The following is a 27442-nucleotide window of genomic DNA, read 5'->3' on the forward strand; positions in this document are numbered from 1 at the left end:
CCATGCTGTGATGCATCCAGCAAGTCTACTTTCATTAGTCTTCTGTAGAAATTAAATTTAGATATACAGCATGGTAACAGCCCATGAGGAAATGCCTTCCAAATACCCCAATTAACCTACAATCCCCATATGTTTTCAAAGGGTGGGAGGAACCAGCCAGACCAGTCAGAGGAAACCCACGCAGACCTAGAGAGAACATGCAAACTCCTTAGACAGCATCAGATTAGAACCCAGGTGTCTGGTGCTGTAATAGCGTTGCGCTAACTGAGGTATTAAGGGACAGGTGGACATGCCAAACTTCCTCAGTCTTCTAAGAAAGTAGAGATTTTTTGAATTGTTTTATTGCTGTGCTTATCCCAGATAAGGTCATTGCAGATATTTATTTCTCACAACTTGAAGCTATCTACTCTCTCAACTTCAGCACCTTTAATGTGGACATTGCCCCTCTTCTGGAGTCGGTAATAATATTTGTCTTGTGGATGTTGAGAGAGAAGTTGTTATCTTGGCACCATGACAATAAACTTTCTTGTATTCTGACTCATTGTTATTTGATACCCAGCCCACTATGCAGTTTGGGGGAAAATGTTGAAAAGTGCAAATAAGTGAAGAAAAATTGATTAATTTGGATGGAATCTCCTGCTTTGTTCCTTACTTCTTCAAAGTTCACCATTCTCATTGAGTTAAAATGTAGCCTTTGATTCGATCCTCCCATGTTCCTGGGATCCCATGCCACAACCACGGTCACTGGCCATGTGTTTTCTTGGTATGCCATGGGACTACCTATGTGGCATTTAATCTGTACATGTGCTAGGATCAATCATTCTGATCAAAAGCCGTGAACCAACAATTTCACTCACTTCTGTTTGAGACTCCGATGAAAGAAGCTTTTATTAAGAAAGCAGTGGTTCAAGGCTATTTCTCTGAAACTCTGTCAGCAGGACTACTCTATTCTGGGTCTCCTTGGTGATGGCAAGGAGAGCTTTATTAGGAAAGGTCTTGCCCAGAGTTGTTTGGTTTTGGGAAGCGCCTGCTGCTCCCATTAACAAGCTGTCACCAGTTAGTCAGACTTGCCTGAACCAGAAGTAAGATGTAGGGGTGGAATGATGGTGGAGGCTTTGGGGAATGAAACCATGCACATTACAAGTCAATTAGGAACGATTAAAACAATGGTTTTTAAGCTTTTTCTTTCCACCTACATAACCCCCCTTCCCCCCCCCCCCGCCCCCCTAAGTTTTCTTTGGCTTGGCTTCGCGGACGAAGATTTATGGAGGGGGTAAAAAGTCCACGTCAGCTGCAGGCTCGTTTGTGGCTGACCAGTCCGATGCGGGACAGGCAGACACGATTGCAGCGGTTGCAAGGGAAAATTGGTTGGTTGGGGTTGGGTGTTGGGTTTTTCCTCCTTTGCCTTTTGTCAGTGAGGTGGGCTCTGCGGTCTTCTTCAAAGGAGGCTGCTGCCCGCCAAACTGTGAGGCGCCAAGATGCACGGTTTGAGGCGTTATCAGCCCACTGGCGGTGGTCAATGTGGCAGGCACCAAGAGATTTCTTTAGGCAGTCCTTGTACCTTTTCTTTGGTGCACCTCTGTCACGGTGGCCAGTGGAGAGCTCGCCATATAATACGATCTTGGGAAGGCGATGGTCCTCCATTCTGGAGACGTGACCCATCCAGCGCAGCTGGATCTTCAGCAGCGTGGACTCGATGCTGTCGACCTCTGCCATCTCGAGTACCTCGACGTTAGGGGTGTGAGCGCTCCAATGGATGTTGAGGATGGAGCGGAGACAACGCTGGTGGAAGCGTTCTAGGAGCCGTAGGTGGTGCCGGTAGAGGACCCATGATTCGGAGCCGAACAGGAGTGTGGGTATGACAACGGCTCTGTATACGCTTATCTTTGTGAGGTTTTTCAGTTGGTTGTTTTTCCAGACTCTTTTGTGTAGTCTTCCAAAGGCGCTATTTGCCTTGGCGAGTCTGTTGTCTATCTCATTGTCGATCCTTGCATCTGATGAAATGGTGCAGCCGAGATAGGTAAACTGGTTGACCGTTTTGAGTTTTGTGTGCCCGATGGAGATGTGGGGGGGCTGGTAGTCATGGTGGGGAGCTGGCTGATGGAGGACCTCAGTTTTCTTCAGGCTGACTTCCAGGCCAAACATTTTGGCAGTTTCCGCAAAGCAGGACGTCAAGCGCTGAAGAGCTGGCTCTGAATGGGCAACTAAAGCGGCATCATCTGCAAAGAGTAGTAATCCCTTGTTAATTACGAGCACCTATGGCATAGAGAATACTTAATGGTATGTGAGTAGAAAGAAAAAGATTGAGAATGATTTTGGATAGAGGGTTATTGGTGGAATTTGCATGTATATCAGTGAGGGATCTTGCTGCTCAGAATTCGTGAAACAGTGTTGGAGGGGGAAGGGATAGAATTATGTTTTTTCCTCTGTTGCCCATTCATCTTAAATATTCCAGGGTGTCATCAATTTCTTTTGCGAAATACAGTACCAAATTGAGGCATAAGAGGCAACCTGACACCTTGTGAGAATAAGACCCAGGCAGACACCCCTTTTATATAAGGATTAAAAACGTGCCCTATTTATGAAGATTAAAACGTGCTTGGAGTGTCTTGTTTCTGTTGAAATGAAAGTATCAATGTTTGGAAGTGGCATCTGATGCCCTGGATTCTTTCAAACAGGACACCCATGCCAATAAAATCTTAACCAGGATTAAGAGTACAGTCAGGTGATGTCAGACTAGAAATGTGAGAGAGGTCAGTAGTTCCTATGGGGACATGTAGTGGAGTGGATAAATAAACATGCAGGCTGAGAAAACCTCAAACAAACACAGGCTAGGACACGGATCTCAAGATTTCAAGCATGCCAACGTCAAAAGGGAAATCCCTGTGATTTTCTAAGAACCAGATATAGAATGTGTCAAAACTCAACTGCTCACCTGATGAATGAAAGAATGTGACAGATCTCCTCTAGTTAAGCCGAACCATGGTTTCCTGATTTGAATCTAGACCCTATGTTGCTGGGCTGTGACAAGTGACCCTAGGCCAGTTTGGGTCAAGCAGAATTTCTGCTGCTGATCTATTCATTGCAGCATCCCGTGAAGAAAAGTGGCAATGACCACTGCAGTCCATCAGGACTTGAAGTGTGTTCACCCCCTGTGCTTGCTCAGTAGTTTAAAAGATCTTGCCTAATCATCTACCTTAGCATTACTTACAAGCACTAACCTGATATTCCTTGCTTTCTATTGTATCTCAAAATCTATTGACCTTTCTCTGTTGTAAACTCAGCTGCTAACTGAAAAAACAATTCTTTTCACCTCATTCTTGAGTGGCTATCTCCTTATTTTGAAACAATGACCCCTTTTTTCTAGGTCCTAGTTTCAGAGACGTTAAATCTGCATTTACCTTGTCAAGTTGTACTTTTCAATGAGATAACCTTTCATTCTTGTAATAATGTGAGAGCCCTCCCACCCCCCCCCCCCCCCCTCATGCAGCAAACGCTTAATCTGGTGAACTGGCCAATGCAAACTCAATGCAAACTCCCGTTACTCATCAAGTGTGTCTGGTCCCTCTGCTAAACAAATGGGAATGAGAAGGCAACGGGAAGTGTTGAAGGTTGAATCTGCTTCTGCCCTCATTTTTCTTCTCGTGTGAATTTCTGATATTAGGTGTGGCTGTTCGTGTTCATCAGGAAGTCCCATTACATGTTGGAATTGAGAGCAGAAAGCAGTTGTGCTTGGGGATCCCGCCCAATGCTGAGATGCAACCCCTGAGGTACACAATATGTGTGAGTGACAGTCTGAGATCAGCCCACCAACAATTCAGTACTGTGATCCCTGTGGTTCAGCCTGACCAGCCAGACACCAGCATCCTGAGGTAAGGAACAATGCTGCAGCAGTTATGATCGCATTTCTGATGTTCATCTCACTCTCTGTCCATGGTTAAAACACTCATCTTTGCCTCTTCTTGGTATATTCTCTTCAGTTTTGCAGTGGTCCCAATCAATTTGGTACTGTATTTGATGGTCTATAAAACCAATAGACATATAAGAAACCTTGCAGGGAATATTAAGAATTTTTTTTAGTGTATTTGCTTGTAAGCATTTAATGTTATTGAAATACGTAGCTACAGTATAGCAGAAAAAAACTTGGACAAAACATGCAACTAGGACAACAGGAAAAAGCTTTTTAATAATAATACCACTATAATTTACAAGAGAAAATAAAAGCAACTTAGCTATAGCAGAAAATATTTTATAAAAACAAACTGCCTTTGTTAGTCCCCGCGCTGGTCCTGCTGCCTTGCTCTCTCCCGGAAGCCCGCTGTCAGTCCATGTGCTGGTCCTGCGACCCACTCTGTCCCCGTGTTGGTCCAATTGCACCGCTCTCTCCTGGGTGGGGGGGGGGGGTGTTGGGTAGTGGAGTGGTAGGGACTGGTGGCGAACTGTTGGGGCGGGAGCCTGACAGCCTGCCACCAGCCCTCACACAGATTCTACTGTTCTGCTCCTCCAAGCCCGCCACCAGTCCCCAATGATAGATGGCAGTGATGCTAGTGAGCCACTCAGTGACAATCATCTCTGTCTGTGTTGCTCACCATTATCATCCTAATTTCAACTTGCATATTTTGAGAAAAAGTGGCTCTTGTAGGCCATCAAATATGATAATTTAAAAGACCAGCAGTAAAATGACTTCAGAAACCATGAGGGAGAGGTCAGAATTGGGTCTTAGAGAGTAAGACAGGTAAGGGACACTGGGTACTAAAAAGTATAGAATTGATCTAAAAAAAATGAACAAAAGAAGTAATTTGAAAGTATGGGACTAAAAATACAAAAGTGAATCAAAAACTTCATGAATGTAAAAGGGTTTGCAAAAGGGTGAGTGGGATTGATGAGGAAACAGAATAGAACCTTGCAGAGATTGAGGCCTTGGCTAATTAAAATCTGTCGTCACTGGAGTAGGGAATATTGACAATAAAATATAAAGAAGGCAGCAGTAAAACAGACTGAGACAAACTGGAAGTGGTTAAAAGTTTAGTGGTCCTCAAAGTAGAAAGGTTGTCTCAATTGGATGGAGTCATCCTTGCCTGTTAAGAGAAGTAAGGGTTGAAATTGCAGAGGACTTGATGTCTGTATTGAATATTTTATATTTTGATTTTTCAAGACACACACACACACTTCCAGAACCACAATACAATCTTTATCAACAATGACATTACATTCAGAACCCTTTCCCTTCCCTCCCATACCCTAATATCACAAGGAAAAGATTATTTACATTAAACAAACTTTAAAAAAACAAAAATCTCAAGTCACCAACTCTTAAAGGAACCAAATATAAACCCAAAGAAACATAAATTAAAATGAAAAAGACACAAAACAAGAAAAGATCATCTGCACCATGACCCACTTCATTTATCTCAGTCATTTCACTATTATTATGGATTTTTACCTTCTATTTAGAAGGGGTGTAACTGTATCTGCATACCCATATGCTACAGATAAAACTGCCATACCGTAACGAATGTCATATTTTCTCATCAAATTATACGTGTTTTCTCCAGGGGAGTACAACTGCATTTCTGTATTCCATTGAATGTTTAGCTGGGAGTTGCCCAGCTATATGTTTCCTGGCTACCCCCAAGGCGACCTTCACAAACTGAATTTGATACTTAGACAATTTAAAACTCACGTCCATAATGTTCCTCAGAAGGTACAATTCTGGATCCTGTGGAAAATCCACCTTTGTAATTTTTTCCAGAATGCCTCCCAGGTCCTCCCAGAAGGATCTCACCTTTGTGCACAGCCAGGTTGAATGGATAAAGGTTCCAATCTCTACACTACACCTAAAGCAGATTTCTGAATTTCTGGTTTGGATTTGTGTAATTTTTGTTGTGTGAGGTACAGTTGATGCAAGAAATTGTATTGCACCAGCCTGGACCTGGCATTAATGACTGCTGCCCTACTGGCCCGACTGGTCTGACCAGCACAGCTCATGGATTGGTGTGCCCAAGTCAGACTCTCGCCTTTCCCTTGCCTTGTGAAAGCCTGGCTTCAGGCCCTCACTTTCAAATAGGTGATGCATCATCAAAATAAATTTGCGCATATTCCCTCTTTGAATTTGAATCTCCATGTCACTACACACAGGTAGGGCCATAGATGGTCCGAAATTATCCCTCAAGGAGAATTCTAACTCAAAATAGCAGAAGAAAGTTTATTCGACAATTGTACTTATTCCTCAGCTGTTCAAATGACATGAATCGCTCTCGTTCATAATTCTCGATGCACCCAATGCCCTTTCAGCACCAGGAGTCCAGGATCTTATTGTCCAGAGTCATAGGTATTAATATTTTCTGGGACAAGGGCATTTTGAGACAACCCCACCTTGAGCCCGAAACATTGATTTATTTTTGCCATGTCTGAATTACATGTTGTAATATGAAGCTATCTGTTTCCCTTGATATCAATTTAGTGTCCCACTTGTATATTAACTCTCCTGGTATCTTTTCCCCTACAGTGTGCAGTCCAATTTGTTCTCAGTAGGGGGTGCTACCTCCTTCATAGAAGCGATAAACCTCGACTGGGACTCCCAATAGTATTGTTTTTGAAGTCTGGTAATTTCAGTTTGTAACCCCACATTAATTCTTCCATGAAGACCCCAGCCACCTTGCTTTTCCACAGGAACTTCCTAACACATCCGTTGAGCATCTTAAATAAGCTCTGGGGAATGGGATGGGCAAGGACTGAAATGGGTATTGCAATCTTGGCATCACCTTCATTTTAACACAATTAATCCAGCCCACCAAAGTTATGGGCAGGGTTTTCCATCTATCCAAATCCTCCTCAATCTTCTGGAGCAAAGGGAGATCATTGAGTTTGTATAAATTACTCAAATCCTTTTCTACATTTATCTCCAAATATTTAATCCCCTGTCAAGGGCATGATTTTACTTTTATCCAAATTTATCTTGTACCCAGAGATCTTGCCATAATCTTCCAGTGTGGTTTTCAGCCTTGCTAATGACCACACCCACCCCTGGGTCAGTCAGTCAAATATACTAGCACAACATCTGCAAATAAATTGATTTTGTGCTCCTTCAGGCCCACCTTGAACCCCTTTCTTTCTGGATCCTGTCTGATGGCTTCTGCCTGCAGTTCATTAACTAATATAAACAATGCTGGGGACAGTGGGCAACCCTGCCTACTGGATCTACCCAGTGGGAACACTGGAGACTGTTTATTATAATTTTAGCTTGAGGTTTTTGGTAGTGTTTTTGCCCAATTAATAAATAGTTGCCCCAATTCTCCAGTACTTTGAAGAGAAAGTCCCACTCCAGTCTGTCAAAGGCCTTCTCTGCATCCAAAGCCATGGTCACACTTGAGCCCACCCCTGACTGTGCCAAATGCATTATATTAAGTAATCTACATATGTTTTCTGCTGATTGTCTCTTTTGTACAAATCCAGCATGGTCTGGATTTGTCAATTTTGGCAAATATTCTGCCAATCTATTGACCAATGCTTTTGATATAATTTTATAATCCACATTTAATAATGAAATGGGCCTATAGGAGGAGGGGATCAATGGATCCCTATCCTTTTTTGGGATTACTTTAATAATTGCTGTTGAGAAAGACTCTGGGAGAGTATGTGTCTCTGTTGCCTAATCCACCACCCTCATAAGAAGGGATATTAAGAGAGTTTTGAACTCTTTGTAAAATTCAACAGGCACCTATCCTCCCCTGGTGACTTGCTGGTCTGTAATGATCTTAAGAACTTTCTTGATCTCCTCTAGAGAAGGGAGCACTCAGTCCCTCTTGTTCATCTTGATCCAAATTTGGTAATTCTAATGTAAGTAAGAAATCATCTATTTTAACAGAATCCCCCACTGATTCTGATTTTTACAGTTCTTTATAAAACTTTGAATGTTTCATTTATTTCCTTTGGTTTGTGTAAAATCTTGCCTTCTCACATTCGGATCGCTTTGATTGTTCTTGAGACGTCTTCTGCCCTTACCTGCCAGGACATGACTTTATGGGCCCTTCCTCCCAGCTCTTAATACTGTGGTCTAGATCTTCAGATCAACCTTTCTGTCTTGTATGTTTGGATTGTATTGTATTTAAGCTTTTTATTATGTTACTATATTTTTCCTCTGAACCTGATCTTTTATAATCTTTTTCGATTTGGACTATTTCCAGTACCAAGTTGTTAATCTCTTTCATATGTTCCTTTTTGATATCTTTAGTATATCCAATTATCAGTCCCCTTAAATAAACCTTCAATGTATCCCATAATAGGAAACTATTAGTAGTAGAGGGACAGTTCATCTCACAGAACAAATCTATCTGAGCTCTAATGAAGCTACAAAATTCTGGTTTTCCCAACAGTAATGAGTTGAAGCACCAACTATATGCCATGGCCTGCTTATCTGGCATTATGATGGATAGTGTCAAGGGTGAATGGTCAGACAGTAACCGAGCTGTGTATTTTGTCTCCACTATCCTACCCTCCAATTAAACTGATTTCAAAAATAAACCAGTTCTGGCATAGGAATCGTTTTGTTGAAAATAAAAGGAGTAATCCCTCTCTCAAATTCTGCCTTCTCCAGACATCTATTAAATTTATCTCTTTCCTAAAGGCCAAGGTAGATTTAGCTGCCCTGGCCCTTGTTAATTTCCTCGCTGACTTGTCCATGACAAAAGTTTAAAATCCTCTCCAATCAAAACATTTTTGCACCCCTCTGCTTGCTTCAGGTTTGTATCTTGTTTGAATTGTTCATCATCAAAATTTGGGGCATATATATTCAGAAATATCCATGAATCAGAGTACATTTGACAGTGGATTATCACAAATCTCAGCTAGGTCAGTGACCACACTCTGGACCACCACTGGAACATTTTTTCTATGAGGATAGCCACTCCCCTAGCTCTGGAATTGAAGGAAGACATCATCATCTGGCCCACCCATCCCCTTTTAACTTTCTGTGTTCTTGATTTGTGAAGTGGGTCTCCTGTAGAAATGCTATATTCACATATATTTTTGTTAGGTGTGCCAAGACTCCTTTTCTCTTTATCGTATTGTTTATCCCATTTACATTAAATTAATTTAATGGTCTTATCCATTACCCAGGGCCTCTCCGTTAATTTCCTCCCCTTCCTTTTCCCCTGGTACTTATCTTCCATCCATCTTATCATTCATGAGTCTCTGACGCAGATGACCGCACTCCAAATAAAACATAAACAAACTTTTAAAATAAACTAAAATCAACAAAGCAGGCAACGAAAAAAAACAAAAACACCCCTCTCCCTTTCCCCTCCCAGCACCCAATCCCACACAACTGCTGCCAAATCTCCCTTTAATATGGAGTGTGGCTACAGGACCCATCTACCTCTTGCTCTGTTTCTTCCTCATTTCCCCCCCCCACCACCTTTTCTCAGAGCTCCCCATATTATTTCTTTATTTAACTTTGACATTTGTTTCTGACAATACAACAATTTAACATTCCCCTCTTTTTATCATTTGCAATACATACAATTCATCAGCTCCTTAATTTCTTTGCCATTTATATTTACATTTAATCCTGAGAGGATAGCAAGTTTTTAACATTATTCTTTGTGGATGCTAGTGAGGCACTGAATTTTATCTCCCCTCCTGGTCTTGTTTTTTTTTAAAATATTTATAATTTTCAAACATCAACAATCCATGATAATAAAAACACACTACATTTTCCAATTATATAGAAGTTTCACCATTGAGTCCAATTTTTCTTCAAACACCCCCCCCCCACCATCCCAACTAATATCCAGAGACAAAATTAAATAGACAGTTACCTTTATATATAAAAAAAAAATACCTCAATAATAAGTTAGCCCTCATCTTCTATTCCTGTAGCATTTTACAGTGTCCCTTTACCTTCAGACATATTAGGGACTTAAGGACCAAAGAGTAAAACAAAACAATTACACATAAAAAAATTCTTCAGAAAAATTAAAAACAAACTCAACGAGAAATCAAACTAGGATTCGTCGGGTCCCAACTCCCAGCCTCCAGATTTTCGTGACTCAACCTAATTAAGATGGATGTTGGATTTCCATCCCCCACCCACCCCAAAGGAGAGAGCCTTGTTATTTTTAAAGTTGCAGGGTGAAGGAGGGTGAACTCTATTCCTTTAATTTTTTTTTAACTGGGTCAAATACCTTCCTGTGTCTTAATGCTGCACTAATATCCAGGAAAAAGGTGTCCTTTCCCCTCATATTCAGCTAAACCCCCCCCCCCCACCCTTTTGTCCACTTGTCACTGCCCATAAAATTCGCTCCCTGTCCTGGTAGTGAAAGAGCTTGGCCAAGATGGAATGGGGTATTTAAGTTGGGAGTGGGAGGATGTAAAAGTCTGTTGGGCTCTTTGTATTTCTAAATTATCCCCAATTTGGACCGTCCCAGTACTTCTGGGATGCATTTTTTTAAAGAATCTCTCTGGGTCTCTCCTCTCTTCACCCCAACTATCTATATTTTTTCTCCTGCTGTAATTTTCTAAGGAATCCATTTTTTCCCCAATATATTTTCTCTTCTCTCTTATCCACACATCCATCTTGCTCTCCCTCCTTTCTAATCTCTCTTCCACTCCCTCTTGTCTCTTTTCCATCACCCTTTCAGTTATGTTGTCCAACATTTCTTTAATTACATTCTGGCCCACCACCAGTGTTTTGATGTCTTTTGCATTTTTTGAATAACTTCCATAATGTCCCTGGTGGTGGGAACCAATCTCTCTGTCTCCTTATCCCCACCTTCCTTTTCTCTCAATTCTTCTCTGCCTCTTCCTCTTTGATGTCTGAAGTCAGATGAGTGCTGCCAATGCCTCCCCACCAGATCTGCATGCCTCCTTGGTCGCATTGCTCCCTTCACCCGCTATGCCTGATGCCTCTTCCATCCAACGCCACCTCGACTGTGAACTCTTCTGGCTCTCGCTTTGATCTTCCTTACTCTGTATGTACACATCCCCTCTGGTGGACTGCAGCTTCCCCTCTGTCACTGCTGCTACCTCCGCCACTGCTTCCATGGGTTCCAGTCATTCCTGCTGACCATGGGCCTCTGCCACCTTGTATCCATGCTCACCAGTGTTCCTGCCTCCTCGGCTGTGGCCTTCCTCGGCCTCCTGCTACACTAACCTTTTTAGGGCCATCTTCTCTCCCCCTCCTGGGCGAGTCTTCTTCTCATGGGAAGTTCTGGGTCTCTGCTGTCACTGAACATCTACGTCTTAGTGGGCCCAGGGTTAGTCTCTCTAGTTCCACCACATGGTGAACCTTTTCTTCCTTCTTTTGATGCCTTTATTCTTTTTCCCATCTTTTTTCTTTTCCTTCTCACTCTTTCTTCTATTCATTTTTCTTTCTTTATGGGTTTCTTTTTTATTTTTGGGTATCTTCTTTTATCTGTCTTCTCTTTTGCTCGGGGAGCTCTTGGATCACCTTACAAGCCCCTCACCACCATCTTCCTTCCATCTCCTGATCAGCTTGGTTTGAAAAAGACTGAATATCGTGACAGCACGTCAGTGGAGGTGACTGAGTAATTCCCATGCCAATCAAACTGTGATGTCAGTGTTGGGAAAGAGAGATAAAGTACACATCTATTAATCAAACCTGAATGGTGCAGAAATTTGCAACCAGTATAATCTGAGAAAAATCAAATGACATTTTGATAAATAAGAATTAATAAAATTAATTCGATATGAAGCATACCCATGGTTTAAGAATCATAAGTGGTGGGGGGGGGGGAGGAGGTAGGTTGGTTAGTTTATAGATGATACAAAGGTTAGATGTGTTGTGGACAAAGATTGAGGGGCTTAGGGTGGACAGCCAGCACCTTTTTCCCCAGGGTGACACCAGCAAATACCAGAAGACCTTTGTTTAAGGTAAATGAGAAACATCAGAAGTAAGTTTTTTTTAAATACTAAGTGGTGGGTGCCTTTAGAGCATTGCCAGGAATGGTGATAGAGGATTGTATAATAGGGACATTAAGACTGTTAGATGGGGAATTAGATGAAAGGAAAATAGAAGATTATGGGTGTAAATTAGGGAAGGATTTGATTATGGGTGTGGAGTAGGTTTACATAGTAGGTTGTGGAGTACAACATCATGGGATAAAGGGTTTGAATTGTGCCGTAAAGTTTTATGTTAAAAACAAATTGTTTTTGATTACCTTGATAGAGTTCATTATTTTTAATGGAAAGATTAAAGAGAGTAACACACTTCATATTTTTCTTTTTCTTTCTTTGGCTTGGCTTCGCGGACGAAGATTTATGGAGGGGGTAAATGTCCACGTCAGCTGCAGGCTCGTTTGTGGCTGACAAGTCCGATGCGGGACAGGCAGACACGGTTGCAGCGGTTGCAGGGGAAAATTGGTTGGTTGGGGTTGGGTGTACTTCATATTGACCTGTAAAAGTATCACACAATATTAGAAAAAAAACATTAAAGCCATGGGATTAGAGAATCAGCCATCTTCTTTGGCATTTACAGCAATAGAATTCTTCATGGGTAAAGTACAAATTATTAAGAGAGAATTTATCTAGGGTAAAATGTTCTCCGTGATTAGAGTAAATGGTTGCCTTGGAAATGCGGAAAATATAATATTTTCTGTGTAAAGACAGCTTTGCTGAAATTTTCACTCTTGAACATTGTCATTGCATCTCCTATAGTGCAAATTGATTAAAATGAACAGAATACAAAACTTGCTACAGAGAAGAAAGCAAAGGGTGGTGGGGTAGGATTGCTTTTCACAGTGATAGAAAGATATAGCAGTGTTTCCAGGAGTTGGCAAAGGGCCTCAACTTGTTTCAATATATAAACAGTTTGAATAAATTGGACAGGACTACTGGGTATATTTTTAAAGACTAGATGACATGAAGCTCACAAGTGTAGTAAATAAGAAGGTTAGTAATAGCCTTCAGAGGGATAGAGACTGGAGAATTAGACTGTTAGCAGGTGAAATTTGATTTGGAGAAGTGTGAAGTGATGCCTTCTAGTGGGATGAATGAGGAGAGACTTATGTAAAATGAACTATAGTTTTAAAGTGGATTCAAGAGAGTTTTATGGAGAAGTTTCTATAAAAATAAATCTCTGAAATTTCAGATGGGCGTTTTTAAAAATAAAAAAAATTGAAGGGTACTTTGCTTTATTAATAGAGGATCAAAGTACAAAAGTAAACAAATTGTGCTCAGCCTTAATTAAAAGTGGTTAGGTCTCAGCTGTCTGTTATAAGAGATTTTATAACTTCCCTCTACTTTGTAAAATTTCTCTTTTGATGCATTGGATTCAATTAGGATAATAATTCAGTAAATTAGAGCCAGGGAGATGTGAAGCTTGTATCCAAAAGCCGCAAATTCTCATCGCTTATAGAGTTTTTTCTGCTGGCCAAACTGCATTAAGCAAGTTGCCTTTTCCCGTTAATTTGGATCATGTAATGGCACAGCTCTGCTGAATTGGCTCTCTCATACTATCCCAACAGAAAACACTCTTCTGTTGAATTGAATTTGGTTGAGGGTTGTGAATGCTATCATTGCTCTGAAAATGGGTCTCTACCTATCGTGGGCAGTCTTTTTCTTGCCTTGATCAAATTATCTGACCTGCTTACTGGCTTTCCTTGAAGTTTGTTTTGAGCCTTGTGGTGGCCTCTGTGGACACTGCAGTAATGGATATCTTCTGTCTAGCTGCCATCATCATCCCAGTATTTGTTTACTTACTGCCTAGCCCTTGATAGCAGATGCCCACAGTGTTCAAAGAATTCTTGATGTTCTCTTTGTTGCAGAAGATGTAGTCCTTGTTGATAATGCCACATTGGATCACCCTTCCCATTCCAAAATGTGCAGTTTCATAAAAGTCCATGATTCTTGTTTCAGTCTTTGCATGCAGCTTTTGTATGCACTGACCCAATAACAGACATATCTCCTCAAATTCCATTTGTGGAGTACTCACTTTGGCAGCGGATGTACTAAAAATTGGAACGAATCAGAAGATGAGCATGATCCCGACACAAGAATGACCTGCAAATTCATGAAGCTTTCCATATTTAAATAAATAAATAAATCGATTTCCATTTGTGGCAATAGAGAACCATTACCTGTACTTGACTGCTTCACCTGCTCTCATGGAGTTATTTGCTCCACCCTCTTCCCAGGTTTTATCTTCACTTGCTGTTTCAGACAGTGGTGTGGAAGCCATCAATTGCTCACTTTCCATGACCATTTAACGGTAACTGCAACCAGGTTTGACAGGTTCTCTGAGCTACTGATTTCTTGGCACCTCTCAAGCCCATTCATCAATGGAGCCAATGCACCCAGAAGCATGAGTGGCTTTTGGATCTCTTTGCTACCTAACGCCGTGATCCAATCAGACACAGTTTTTCAATCTAATGCAATTAAATCTGTGAGTAACTGGGCAAGCCACTATGGACAAACCCCAAACAAATCAGCAAGCTGGCTTCACATGTAGTGTCTGTACCAACTGGTACATGTGTGTAAGAAATACCATCCCTGTTTCAATTCTTATTATCCATTTCTACCATGCAATGTTTTCTTTAACAGTTACTTTGATCAATTATTATTTGAATGGTAAGTGATTGCAGCATACTGCCATGTTGAAGGACTTGGGAGTACTTCTGCATGCATTGCAAAAGGTTGGTTTGAAGATGCACCAGGCTATCAAGGAATGTTTGCCTTAATTGCTGGAGGGATTGAATTTAGGAGCAGGGAAGTTATGCTGCAACTATACAAAGTACTGGTGAGGCTGCATCTGGAGTACTGCGTGCAGTTCTGGTCTCTTTACTTGAGGAAGGATGTACTGGCTTTGGAGGTGGCCCAGAGGAGGTTCACCAGTTTAATTCAAGAGAAGAGGGGGTTAGATGCTGGAAGATGCTGGAATTTGGATGAGAGGGGGTCTTATAGAAATATATCTATGCTTCATAACTTTAAGATAGAGATAGGCAAGTTGTTTCCATTGGTGAGGGAGACTAGAACTAGGGGATATAGCCTCAAGATCCAGGATAGTAGATTTAGGTGAAATGAGGATGCTTTTTCCAGAAGGAGGTGAATCTATGGAATTTGCTGCTTATTGAAGCAGTGTGTATATAAGAATAGAAGAATGAGGGGAAATTTGACAGTTATTTAAAGTTATGAGGGGGAAAGACAGTAAATGTAGATAAACTTTTTCCACTGAGAGTGGGTGAGATACAAACTAGAGAACATGGGTTAAGAGTGAAAGGGGGAACATGAGGAGGATCTTCTTCATGCAGAGTGATGGGAGTGTGGAACGAGCTTCCAGCTGAGGTGGTGAATGTGGCCTTAATTTTAACATTTAAGAAGAATTTGGACAGTAAATGGATGGAAGAGGTAAGGAGGTTTGTGGACTGGGTGCAGATCAGAGGGACTAAGCAAAAAATTATTATGGCACAGACTAAAAATGCCAAAGGGACCTGTTTCTGTGCTGCAGACCAAACAAGGTTGGATAGATTTTTTACAAAGTAGGGAAATTGCTGGATATAGGGAAAGATGGGTAGGTAGAGGAGATGAACCTATCATCAGATTAGCCATGATCGCATTGGTTAGCAAAGCAGGCTCAATGGGCTGGATGGCCTACTCCTGCTCCTGTTTCTTGTATTCTTAATTAAGGAAAAGGATAGTTAATGATAAAGGTCACAGATCTAGCACTGAATCTTTAGGGCACCTGTAATCCCTGTGTTCCAATATATTTCTGAGACATTAGCCCCATTCACAGAGGTACTTTGTCCCAGTAATTAACTGCCAATATTCCGGTTCATGTGCCAATGTGAACGCTCACAAATCAGCACGCAGGCATCAGGTGACCCTGGGAATGGACTGCTTGGGTAGGATGTATCATCCCTGGGGCGATCTGATACCTTTGTGCTGGTTAGGCTAGTGTGAAAGGGACATGAGGTATCCTGGGACCAATTAGTGAGGATAGGTGCCCCTCTCCCCTGGGATGCCTGGTGGTGAATGTGAAAGGAAGTAGAGAACAGGTTAACAGTATGAATGGCAAAAATGGCTTCTTTAACCGGTTTGTTGAACAGCCAATGTGAAGAGGGCTGACCACCTGCAGCAGGCAACTGAAGGTATTTAAGTGTGGAATCTATTTTGTCTCCACAAATTCCTCTAATTTCACTGGAAGGAAAGGTGAGTCGTCTGATGCATCCTCCTTTTCAAAGGTAATTTGTTCAACACTGTCACTGTGCTCCTGCTTGAATTCTTTAATTATAATTCTCTGCCTCTTGGTGAATACAGATGAAAAGTATTCATTTGAGATCTTGCCTACCTCCTCTGGCTCCTTGCACAGATTGCTGCTTTGGTCACCTCTTACCATCGTACCAGTGATATTCATAACATGCTTTGGTATTTTCCTTAATTTAATCCACCAGTGATATTTCCTGCTCCATCTTTTCCTTTTTTTTTAAAAAAAAGAATCCCCTCCTAACCATTGTTTTCTATTTTTGCACCACACTGAACCAGCCTCCCTGATCCATTTATTCCCACTCTATTTTTGGTGTGTTAACCAGTTTTCAAAGCAGTTTATATAACCCCTAAGGCTATTTGCTCCAGTAATCCCTATACCATTTGCTCTAAATGTTCTTAATAATCTCGTTTTTGATAGAGGTATTTAAAGTTATGAGGGGGATAGACAGAATAAATGTAGATAAACTTTTTCCACTGAGGGTGGGTGAGATACAAACGAGAGAACATGGGTTAAAGTGAAAGGGGGAACATGAAGGGGATCTTCTTCACGCAGAGTGATGGGAGTTTGGATCTCTTAATATCTGACACCTTCTGAGAGCCCTTAATCTTGCAGTTCAAAAGATTGCTTCTGTGTTTTCTACATTGCAAAATACCTGTACTTTTTTAAAAAAGTTTCATTGGTTGTAAAATACTTGGGTACAATGCCAAATGGAAGTCCTTCTCCTCTCACTTTAATACCCATTTCCTTCTCTTCCACCTTTGCTGAATGTTATTTTACAGTTGTGGCTGCTATTGATAATCTCTTCTAAAATTCAGTATAATTGAGCTGAATTTTGGAGCAAAAGTATGTGCATTTGGTGCAAAACCCCAAGGAAAGGTTCTTTCCCCATGATCTGCACAGGGACTAGTGGTATGTTTCGTCTGATGTCATGAGCCATTGCACAGTCTAAAATCAAGCTTTTGTAAGTTTTGAGAGTCACTTTCATTCATCCCCTCAAGACCAGAGAGAGCTCTTTGAAGTTGGTTCTCTTGGAACTGTACTGGAGGAGTCTAGGACAGTGGATGAAGTGTAAGTATGGCCATCTCAAGTTGGTAATTTGTTATGTGGAACAGTTCAGCCATTTTAGGTACAAATGTTCTAATATTCCTGAGGATGCTGTTACAAAGGTTGTGTGCCTTTTGAATTTTTTCACATTTGGTGCCTAGGTCTATTCTGTCAAGTCTGTCCAGTTTTATTCTTGTTTTCCCTGGTGGCTGGTCCCATTAAGTTGTCCATTGCGGAGAAATGTGATTTGCATTCAATTATAGATGGACATAATGTGAAGTCATGTAGGAGCATAAGAAATGAGATAAGGTGATGGCCATCTGGCAATTGAGCTTGCTCTGCCATTCAATAAGAACATAGCTGTGGACTCAGCATCACCTACCTGTGTGCTCCTCATAACCCTGAAATCCTTTACCATTCAAAAATCTATCTATCTGTGTCTTAAACTATATTTAATGAGGAAGTATCTACTGCTTCCTTGGTCATTTTTAAACAAAAAACAACTGATGGATAGGTTTGAGTTTTGAGAGTCTGGCAGTTAAAACATTGTACTTAATGAGACCAGCTTTTTTTGTTTTTTTTATAAATTATTTATTGAATTACATTTAAAATGCATTATGACGTAGTAAAATTTGCTCTTTCCTCTGCATTTTAATCCCTACCTTCCAGTAAAAGTATTAGAGAGTTCACAGCAGCAACACCCAGACATCCCCACCCATGATTTTGTTCACCTTCTCCGCTGCTTCACTTCCTTTCCCAATCTCTCTCTGATAATTTTAAGATGTTGTTTTGGCTAGAAGAGCTGTCTTATTCAAATGGAAAGACTAGACTTCCAACAGTGTTTCAATGGTTCTCTCATAATATCCTATTTAAGTTTAGAAAAAAAATTAGATATCATGTATTTGATTGATCGGTGAAATTTGAAGATACGTGGCAACCTTTTGTGTCATATTTTCATTGATGTAAATGTTTTTAATGTGATTAGATGTACTCACTCTTCCAGGTGAGATGTAGTTTTTGTTTGTTTTTGATTCACAGTATGAATCAAAAACTACAAAATATATGTAACCCTCAGGATAAGCTGTTCAGATGTTTATTTTGGTTAGTTATTTTTTTTTATTGAGTAGTTTAGATGGAGACCATATATAATATTTTTTGATGACTTTTCTGTCTTTATCCAGTGCAGTGGAGGGGGGAACTGAGTTTATACTCTTTGAAGTTTTAGCTTGTATATATGTGATCTTGTAGTTCTTGTAGTTCCCTTTTCTTCATTATATGGTATTTATTATAAAAACCAATTAAAAAAAAAAAAATTGAAAAGAAAGAACTATGTGGTTATCATGCTTGATTTTTTTTTGCATTTAACACAGACTGCCACACTGGAGGTCACAAAGGGATGCTGACATTGCATTGAAGCTGGAGCACAATCTGAAGACTTTTACCAGGAAACTCAAGCTTCACAGACTAGGAGAGGGAATAATGGATCTCTGTGAACAGTCTACGCTGCTTCTGTCCAATGAGGTATGTGCCATCTGTCCAACATGCTGATCCAAAAATTCCACTTCTACAATGATTCAAAAATAGGTTCAAGATGGTGCAATATTACATGGAATTTGATTTTGTCTGCCATAAGGTAAACAGATTCACCATTGGCAGAAATTGCCTGAAGTGCCTCTTACAGTCAGAGAAAGAGAAGCAAATGAGAGTTACCTCAGAGTCACTGAGTGGCCGTGGATTTGCCCCTGGCACTACCGCAGCCACACAGTCCAATTCAAACTATCAGCAGCCTGAGCTTCAGATCCGAACCTCTGATGTGATCAGAAAACCTTCAGTGCCCTGGGCACCCTCTTGTATCCCAGCTCCAACACCAGCCAGTCTCCAAAAGCTCACCACCTGGTACGAATCTTTCAAACAGTTACCAACAGCCTGCATGGGTTCCTCACCTCTGAGTTCCTCAGATGTAGAACCCCTCACTGGTCCACTGCCATGGTCACTGTCCTGAGGGTTGACTCCTCTGCTTCTTTCTCGCAAGGGAGTACACTCCATTTTTTTAGTACCCTGCACCAGTCCTTCTGCTTCCCCTGCTGCTGATCATGGGCATTGCCACCTTGGGGACAAGCCCCGCAGTCACAGAAGTTTTTAAATTAAAACCACCAATGGCTCCATTAACAGGCTGTTTAAAGCCTGTATGATGGCTGTGTCTCTGCTCCCTATGTTCTCAGGTCTGGATCAATAATAAACGATGTGACTAATGATTAGAAGCGGATTCTGACTGAACCTAGGGTGATGACAGTCCTCTGCCAGTTTAGCTAAAACCAGCAAATTGGAAAGGAACCTGAGGGCAATAGAGTCCTCTATAAACCAGCTTGTACATGAAGTACCATCTTCCCATACAGTCCTTCAGCATCTCTGATTAGAGTAATGTTCTGTGTGTTGTCTGGCTAACCATCACTTGCTGAGTTCTTCCAACAGTTTGTTAATTTGCTCCAGTGTCCAGCATCTGCAGTCTCTTGTATCTCCAGTATGTTATGATAACTGCCACAGCACTTGAGATAAGCCAGCATCCTGGAAATGATGCAGGCTGCACATTTGTAATGATTCTTGGCATTCAAACTTCCAATCAGACAGGGTAGGATCTCTGTCCAGAGGATTAATGTTTGAGGAACGTTTAATGGTTCTGGGGCTACTTGGCTTAAGTTTAGAAAAATGATAGGAAATCCTGTTGAACCTTACCAAATATTGAAAGGGCTGGATAGAGTGGACAAAAAGATGTTTCCAATACTGGGAGAGTCTCTGACCAGAGGGAGCAGCTTCTGAGTAAAAGAATGATCCTTTAGGACAGAATTGAAAAGTTTCTTCAGCCAGAGGGTGACAAATCTGTGGAATATGTTGTCACAGACAGCTGAGCAGGCCAAGTCTTTGGGTAGATTAAAAATGGAGATTGATAGGTTCTTGATCAGCAAGGGTGTTAAAGTTATAAGGAGAAAGCTGATTTGAATGGGAAAGCAGACTCGATGGGTCAAATAGCCCAATTCTGCTCCTATATCTGATGGTCTTATCAAGAACAAACCAACTTGCAGACCCTAAAGAGTAGAGGCTCAGTCAGTAGTTCTGAGGAACTAGGTGTATCAGTTGGAACCATGACGTCCTCTATTTAAAGAATTGAGATGGAGCCAGGACTGCAAGGAATACTTAACGGGACAGTGAGCAGATTTGACACAACCTTCTGCCTTGCTGATAGACTGCTGTTCTCGGACTGTCAGAAGCAATAGCTAAATCTGTTTATAACATCGCGTGCTGAGAACTGGTGGTGGGCACAGCAGAGGTTGAGTAACCCGGTGAGAAGTGTGGGGATGGTGTTTGAAGAGAGAGAAAAAGAATTGAGGATGGGAAGACAAAATCTGTGTTCTTGTCAGGCCTCTTGTCTCGAGTAATATTAATGACTGACAGGGAGCAGCTCAAAGTATCAGCATTTCTTGGCAATCTAGCTCATTCTCAACAGACAGTCAAATGGAGGCCTTCAGATTAACGTCAGGCTTCTTTCTCTGCTGGCATGCTATGAGTACTGACTTTCTGACATGGACTGGTTTCTCCAACGTGAGTGGAACAGATGACCTCAAGTCACTCACCGTGTACAACAATCGGAGCAGCTGAGTTTACAAGTATCTGCTATGAGTCTTCCAGCCTCTGGCAGCTGTGTGCTGACGCATCGGCCTGTCCATTCCTAGAGATGGCCCCTTGCCCAAGTCCATTCCTGGTAACATTTCAAGCAGCTTGGGAATGTTTGGCATGCTGAATGCTGACTTAGGACTGTAGTGGATTCCCTGACTTGTTTCTGACGCTGCCTGGATTCCCCCACCCCCTCACCTTTCACAGTTGTCCCATCTTTGCCTCTTAGAGCAGGACAATTGTGTGAACAGGCCTGTACCCACCACTAAGCTGTCAGTGCTGGGTCTCCAGCTAAAGATGGTCTTCAAAGGGCTGCGAAACCACATCCTTGAAATATTGATGAAGGAACTAAGATCTCATTTCCAAGGGTGCTTGGTACCATGGTTAAAAAGTCCACAGTGGTTGATAAAAGGGAAGGGTTACAGCTGGAGGAGAAACTCAACAGTTATTCTTATTTGTTCTGGAGTTCCCAGGCTTCTTCCAGCAGTAATGACTGTCCTTCACAACATTCTGTGAGTGTTTTTAATTCTGAACTCTATCCCAACCCTGCAGATTAGCTCTGAGACCAGTCCCCTGTGAACTGTTCTCTACATACTGCACGTGAATCTTTGGGGGGGATGGAATGGGAAAATTTAACATTTTTTCAATTTAATCTTTTAATTTTTTTATTTGGAGATAGATCACTGCAAAAGGTCCTTCTGGCCCACAAGCCTGTGCTACTCAATACACCCAATTAATATATGTCTTTGGAATGTGGAAGGAAACTAAAGCAGGGAAATCTCTCAGACAGCCAGGTGGGAGCAAGGGGTGGGGGGGCTGCTGAGGATTTACAAACTCCTTACAGACCACCATCTGATTTGAACCTGGATTGCAAACACTGCAATAGTGCTGTGCTAACCGTGATGCCCATGAAACAGAAAGGTGTAGAATCTAAATTACTAAGGTATCTCTCTGCATAATTCTGACAGGCAAAAATTGATATGATACTTGTGCTACATCACAAATATAGACTGACAATGCAACCCCTTTTCCTGTTTTTGCTATGGAAACATGGGAAACTAGGGGATGGACGCGAGTTCAGAAATTAGCCATGATCCCAATGAAAGGAGGAGCAAAGATGAGTGGTGTTCATGGTGTACCTTGCATGTGATTTTTTTTTTCCACCCTTTACAATCAACACTGAGTTGGATGTGGCTGTATATTGGAAACCATTAAATGCCTCCTGAATTTGTTCAGGTCACAGAAAAGCATCAAAAACTCTATTTCCCCATTGACTTTGCCCACACCATCTGAAGTTGCTAGCTGGGACTAGAGTATAGCTCCACAGTGCCAGGCACATTGCCAGTCTTACACTCAGCAGGATCTTACACTTGCACAGAAAACATTTGATCAATTAAAGTCAGGCCATGAGAAGGCAATCCAAATGGACCCTTAGAAAATTGTACAGAATCATGACAGCTAGTCTAAAAAGGCACTACATTATAATAGTATAAGAAACAGGAAAGATAATTCAGCCCCTCGTGTCTGGTCTGTCATTCAATAAAAATATTATTAATCTTAATGTGCCAATTTTACTTCCCACTTTAATTCAGAAATGTCTCAAATTCTGTTAATATACATTAAAAATTGGACATAACTACAGTAACAGACTCTTCCTGGCCCCAAGTTCATGTCACCCAAATACAGTAATTCCCTGGTATCCGACTGCTTTGGGGATTGGTAGATGTTGGATAAGTGAGCTTTCTAGTTACTTGAGATTGCATATTGGGTAATTGGCAAACTAAAGGCGAGGCGCACCAATTTTAAACTTGCATTTTTTTAAAAACTTGTTTATTTTCCTTTTTTGCTGTTTGCTTGAATTCTGGATAACAGGAGCTTTGCTGAATACCAAACAACCTAAAACCCTGGTATGGTTTAAAGGGTAGGAGGAAACTGGAACTCCTGGGGAATGCTCACACAGACATAGGGAGAACATAAAAACTCCTTACAGACAGCGCAGGATTCAAACCTGAGATAGCATTGAACTAACCGCTACACTAACCATGCTGCCCACTCAGTAACTGAATTTCTTTGGCCCTTTTGATTCATAATTCCAAAGGTATAGTAGGGACATTCAAAAGACCCTTGGGTAGGCACATGGATGTAAGGAAAACTAGAGGGTTTTAGGTGTGAGGGAGGGAAAAATTAGATGGTTGTGAAGTAGGCTCCCATAGGTGGCCACAACATCATGGGCCAAAGGGCCTGTACTGTGTTGTAATGTTCTATGATTGGATTGACTGCCTAGGTAATGACATCTTTTTTTCAATCATGAAGCTCATTGGCTTATCCTTTAAACCTGTTATTCCTAATCTTGGACACTACAGGTGGGGGAACTTCAACTCTGCATCTATCTTTCATTCCTCATAATAATTTTGTGTTTCCATCAAATCGCCTCTCACTCTTGTAACTCAGAGTGACAATGCTGGATGGCAGGAGGTACATTACTGAGCGGATGCCTGACTGTTGGGGCTGAAATGATGAGATGTCAACACTGTTAGGAAAACTGTTCTTTGGATGTGCTGGACTGTTGGAGGAGCAGTGTTGAAGTGGTGGTGGTGGTCCACACAAAGGAGGCCTATTGAGTGAGTGCTAGAGTATTGGAAGTATGCAAGTGAAATAGCACAGGAGTGTTGAGGGACTGCTGGACTGTTGAAGGGTTAATGCTGAGGGAAATTGATTAGTGGACTGACGGTATTGGGAGTGCTGGGAGGGCATTAGTGGATAGTTGAGGCAGTAGTGAAGAACTGCTGCACTCCTGAGGGGTGGTATTTAATGAGTGCAAGACTTGGTACCGAATTGCTGAGAGAATATGGGATTGCTGTAAGAACAGTGTTGTGAGCATGCTGGACTTCCAGGTATTGCTGTGAGAATGCTGAATGGAAGAGTAACATATGGGCAGTCAATTGCAAAATTAAAAATTACAAGTACAAATTTAAATCCAAGATTGGCTCCATGCTGGTTACTCCCCAACCCACCCCCCACTTCCCACCAACCCACCCAAGAAAAAAGCCCAAAGAGTAGAAATAAAGACAAAGTGAGAAAAGGAAGGAGAATGGATCGCTGATCCACAGATCATAAATTGGTGTTCTGTTTCATTTTCTTCAGAGAAGACTAACGCAGGCCTCAAGGTTGGGTGGGGGGGGGGGTGTGGGGGAAGTTAGACACAATACAATTAAAGAGTTAGATCTGAAAATTATAAATCTGAATGCCAGACATAAAAATGCACCGTACTTATTTCTTAAGGTGTAGCTGGTTTTCTCAAGGGGAATACAACTATGTATTTCTGCATTCTAACATGCCACACCCAGATGTGAATCAGACATGTGAATGTAACTGCTCAACATTTTCTACCCACTGCCAATGTATTTTTAACAAATTTTATTTGATATTTAGATCATTTCAATTTGGCTTATCCCTGTAATATTAACCAGTAAAAATAAGTCTGGGTTTTGTGGAAATTTAATTTCTGTAATCTGCTTTAAGAAATGTCCTAGATTGACCTAAAAAGGTCTCGCTTTAGAACATAACCAGCTTGAATATAATTTAAAAATGTTCCTACCTCTTTGCCACATCTAAAACATTGGTCTGAATTTAATTTATTTAGCTTCTGTGGTGTGAGATATATTGTACTAATCTATATCTTGTATTTATTGTATTAGTGATACTATCCTATCATAGTTCAGACCATGTTTCCTCATCTATTCTTACATTGAAGTCTGATTCCCATCTCTGCCTGGACTATTTGGGGGTTCCTATTTGAAGTAAAAGATAGATTGCTGAAGTAAATTTCTTTGTACTTCCCTTTCAAATCGGAGTCACCACATCACTACAATTTGGTGAAAACATTGTTGGGCCCAATTTATCCCTTAGATATGCTCTTATTTGAAAATAGCAGAAGATTATTGTTAATGAATTTCATACTTATTTTTTTAATTGTTCAAATGACATTACTTGTCCTCTTTCATAACAATCTTCAATATATCAGATTCCTTTACAAGACCAAAGTTCAAAAATTTGGCTGCCCATTGTACAAGGTACAAGTCTTTTATGAGTTAGAAACGTTTTGGGAAATAAACGCCCACCCCCCTTCCAATATTACTATTTATTTTACATCAAATATTGATTGTGTTTTAGCAAAGGGGTTTCTTTTTGCCAGTTAGTAGTTTCACATCCTATTTATATATAAAGTCCTCTGCCTTCTCTTCTATTTCATCCAATTCTATTTTCACCTATCCATGTTCATTTCCTTTTTCAAAAAAGAAAGTAAGAAATCTTATCTGAGCTACTTGATAATTTTTAAAATTAGGGAGTTATAAGCCTCTCAATTCATATTTCCAAGTTAATTTTTCTATAGAGACCCTCAACATCTTACCTTTCCAAAGAAATTTTCTGACATTTATTCAACTCTTGAGGTTCTTTCAGAAGTTACTTGTACGCTTTATTGATTTTTTAAAAATTCTCTGTATTGCACAGTAAGTTTGTTTACATTTATTATGTTTACATTTCTTTATTTGTTTACAGGTATATGCTATGTACAGTTTTTTTTGCACTAGCAGTAAGTGATCATTCTGCCTCGCCCACAGGAAAGAGAATTTCAGGGTTGTATGTGATGTCATGCATGTACTCCGACAATACATCTGAATCTGGAAATTTCTCAGTTAATACCATTTGGGCTGCAAATGGGACATACAGAAGTTGGGATATGATTCCTCTAGTTCAGCCATTCTCAACTTTTTTTTTGGTTATAGCCCCCTGAAGACTCTGCTCAAAGTTGATGGGACCTCTTCCCTGCGAAACTGTCATGTTTTGGTTCGTTCCATACTTCTCTCCTGTTGACTACATAACACTTTTTAAACTTTTGTACACGAAATGAAAAGAAAACAAACCTTTTACTGAAATACAAGGCCCCTGTTGAGAATGATTGCTCTAGTTTGTGAGCCTCACCTTGGCAGTAGAGAAGGTCGGTATATGTAGAGAAGTTGAAATGGTAGCAACCAGAAGGTCCAGAAATGGTCCCAAGTCTGCGTTTGGTCTCACTGGGAGAAGTTATATTGGGAGCACCAAATGCAGTTAATGAGATTGGAGGAGGTACACGTGAATCTTTACCTCATGTGGAATGGCTATTTTGGTCCCTGGATGGTGATGAGGGAGGAGATGTTAGAACAAGTGTTCCACCTCCTGTGTCACTAGGGAAATTACTGGAAGCCGCAGAGGGGTGGGGAAGGATGAATGTACAAGGGAGTTGACCTTCTGAAGACTGGAGGAAAGATTTGGCTGGTGGTGGGGTCTAGTTGCAGCTGCCAAGAAATGAAAGAAGACGTACTGGATGCATAGGATAGTGGGGTGAATGGTTAGGACTAGGGGACCTATATCCCTGTTCTGCTTAGAGGGAGGGGGATGAGAGTAAAACTTTGAGCTCTAGGAAGCATGGAAGATGGCTTTATTGACTAAAGTAGAGGGGAAGCTGCTTTGTCTGAAAAAGGAAGGCATTTCAGATATCCTGCAATGGAAAGCTTTATCTTGAGAGTAGATACAGTGGAGGTGGAGAAATGGGGAGAAGGAAAGGCATCCTTGCAGGAGAATGGGTGGGTGGAGGTGTCATCTAAGGTAGGGTTTGACATAAATTCCAATTGATGGCTCGTCACTTGAGATGGAGACTGCCCTGTAGAATAGGGAGAAAGTTGCGGCAACACTGAAAGTGTCTTTGTTTGATTGCAGAGGAGAAGAGGCATTGGCCTGCATATTCATTTTGTTGCACCATCGTATCTGGGTGCTTGGATTATCAGTCTGCCTTCAGTCTTTGAATCAACGTGCTTCTCTGTTTGCAGGTAGACGAGACGCTTCAGTCACAGAACAGATACCGTGGCCTTCGTCAGCTGAGATTGTCCATCACCCTCTCTCCTTTCACGAGCATCGATTCCCATCATTTCCAAAGCACTCTACAAGAGGGGCGAGAGAATTTATGGCTTGGTCTTCCATCAGCCGCAAATGGATCTCAAGTACTTTCTGGTTTTATTACTGCACTGTCTTATTCTGTTAAATGTTTTGTGCTACCTAATCAGTGTTGTCTTTCTATGCCATCTGGATGGTTCATATGAGAGCATTAAAGTCCAATCTGTATGACAGCTGGTACTTTGAATACCTTGAGGAAAGGTGGGCTCACCACCTAGCCTGAGCACATGCTAATATCAGTTTCTTGGGCTATGGAACAGCTGATAGGAATTGTAAAAGTGGGGAGCACTCTGAGGCACTTTGTTCTAGACATACAAAGGAAACCCATTTTCTCAACCTCCTTTTAGTTTGTTTTAGTTTTTGTTTTTGATAAAATTATGTTAAGATAATCAAAATGTTATCATTTTTGGCAGGATGCAAGCCATTGCCTCCGCAAAGGTTGAAAAAGGCCTCCAGTGAATACCACAGTACCTTGTATTCTGTCTGGGCACTCCAACCAGATGGCATGAACATTGA

At 41.1% G+C, this 27442-nt stretch overlaps 1 protein-coding gene and 1 non-coding gene across 2 annotated transcripts in view; both read left to right on the forward strand.

Moving 5' to 3' along the window:
* The window catches only part of LOC138741061 (SITS-binding protein), a 70378-nt gene that overhangs the window by 20613 nt on the left and 22323 nt on the right, over positions 1 to 27442 (forward strand). The window contains exons 3-5 of the mRNA XM_069894551.1: positions 3665 to 3872; positions 18637 to 18787; positions 26803 to 26973. Of these exons, the coding sequence (XP_069750652.1) occupies positions 3665 to 3872; positions 18637 to 18787; positions 26803 to 26973 (530 nt within the window). The remainder of the gene's footprint in view (positions 1 to 3664; positions 3873 to 18636; positions 18788 to 26802; positions 26974 to 27442) is intronic.
* Positions 13948 to 14049, forward strand: LOC138752156 (U6 spliceosomal RNA). The gene has a single exon (XR_011350415.1). It is a non-coding gene; the product is annotated as a U6 spliceosomal RNA (small nuclear RNA).

Source organism: Narcine bancroftii, chromosome 1, assembly GCF_036971445.1.
Source record: "Narcine bancroftii isolate sNarBan1 chromosome 1, sNarBan1.hap1, whole genome shotgun sequence".
Classification (NCBI taxonomy): Eukaryota; Metazoa; Chordata; class Chondrichthyes; order Torpediniformes; family Narcinidae; genus Narcine; species Narcine bancroftii.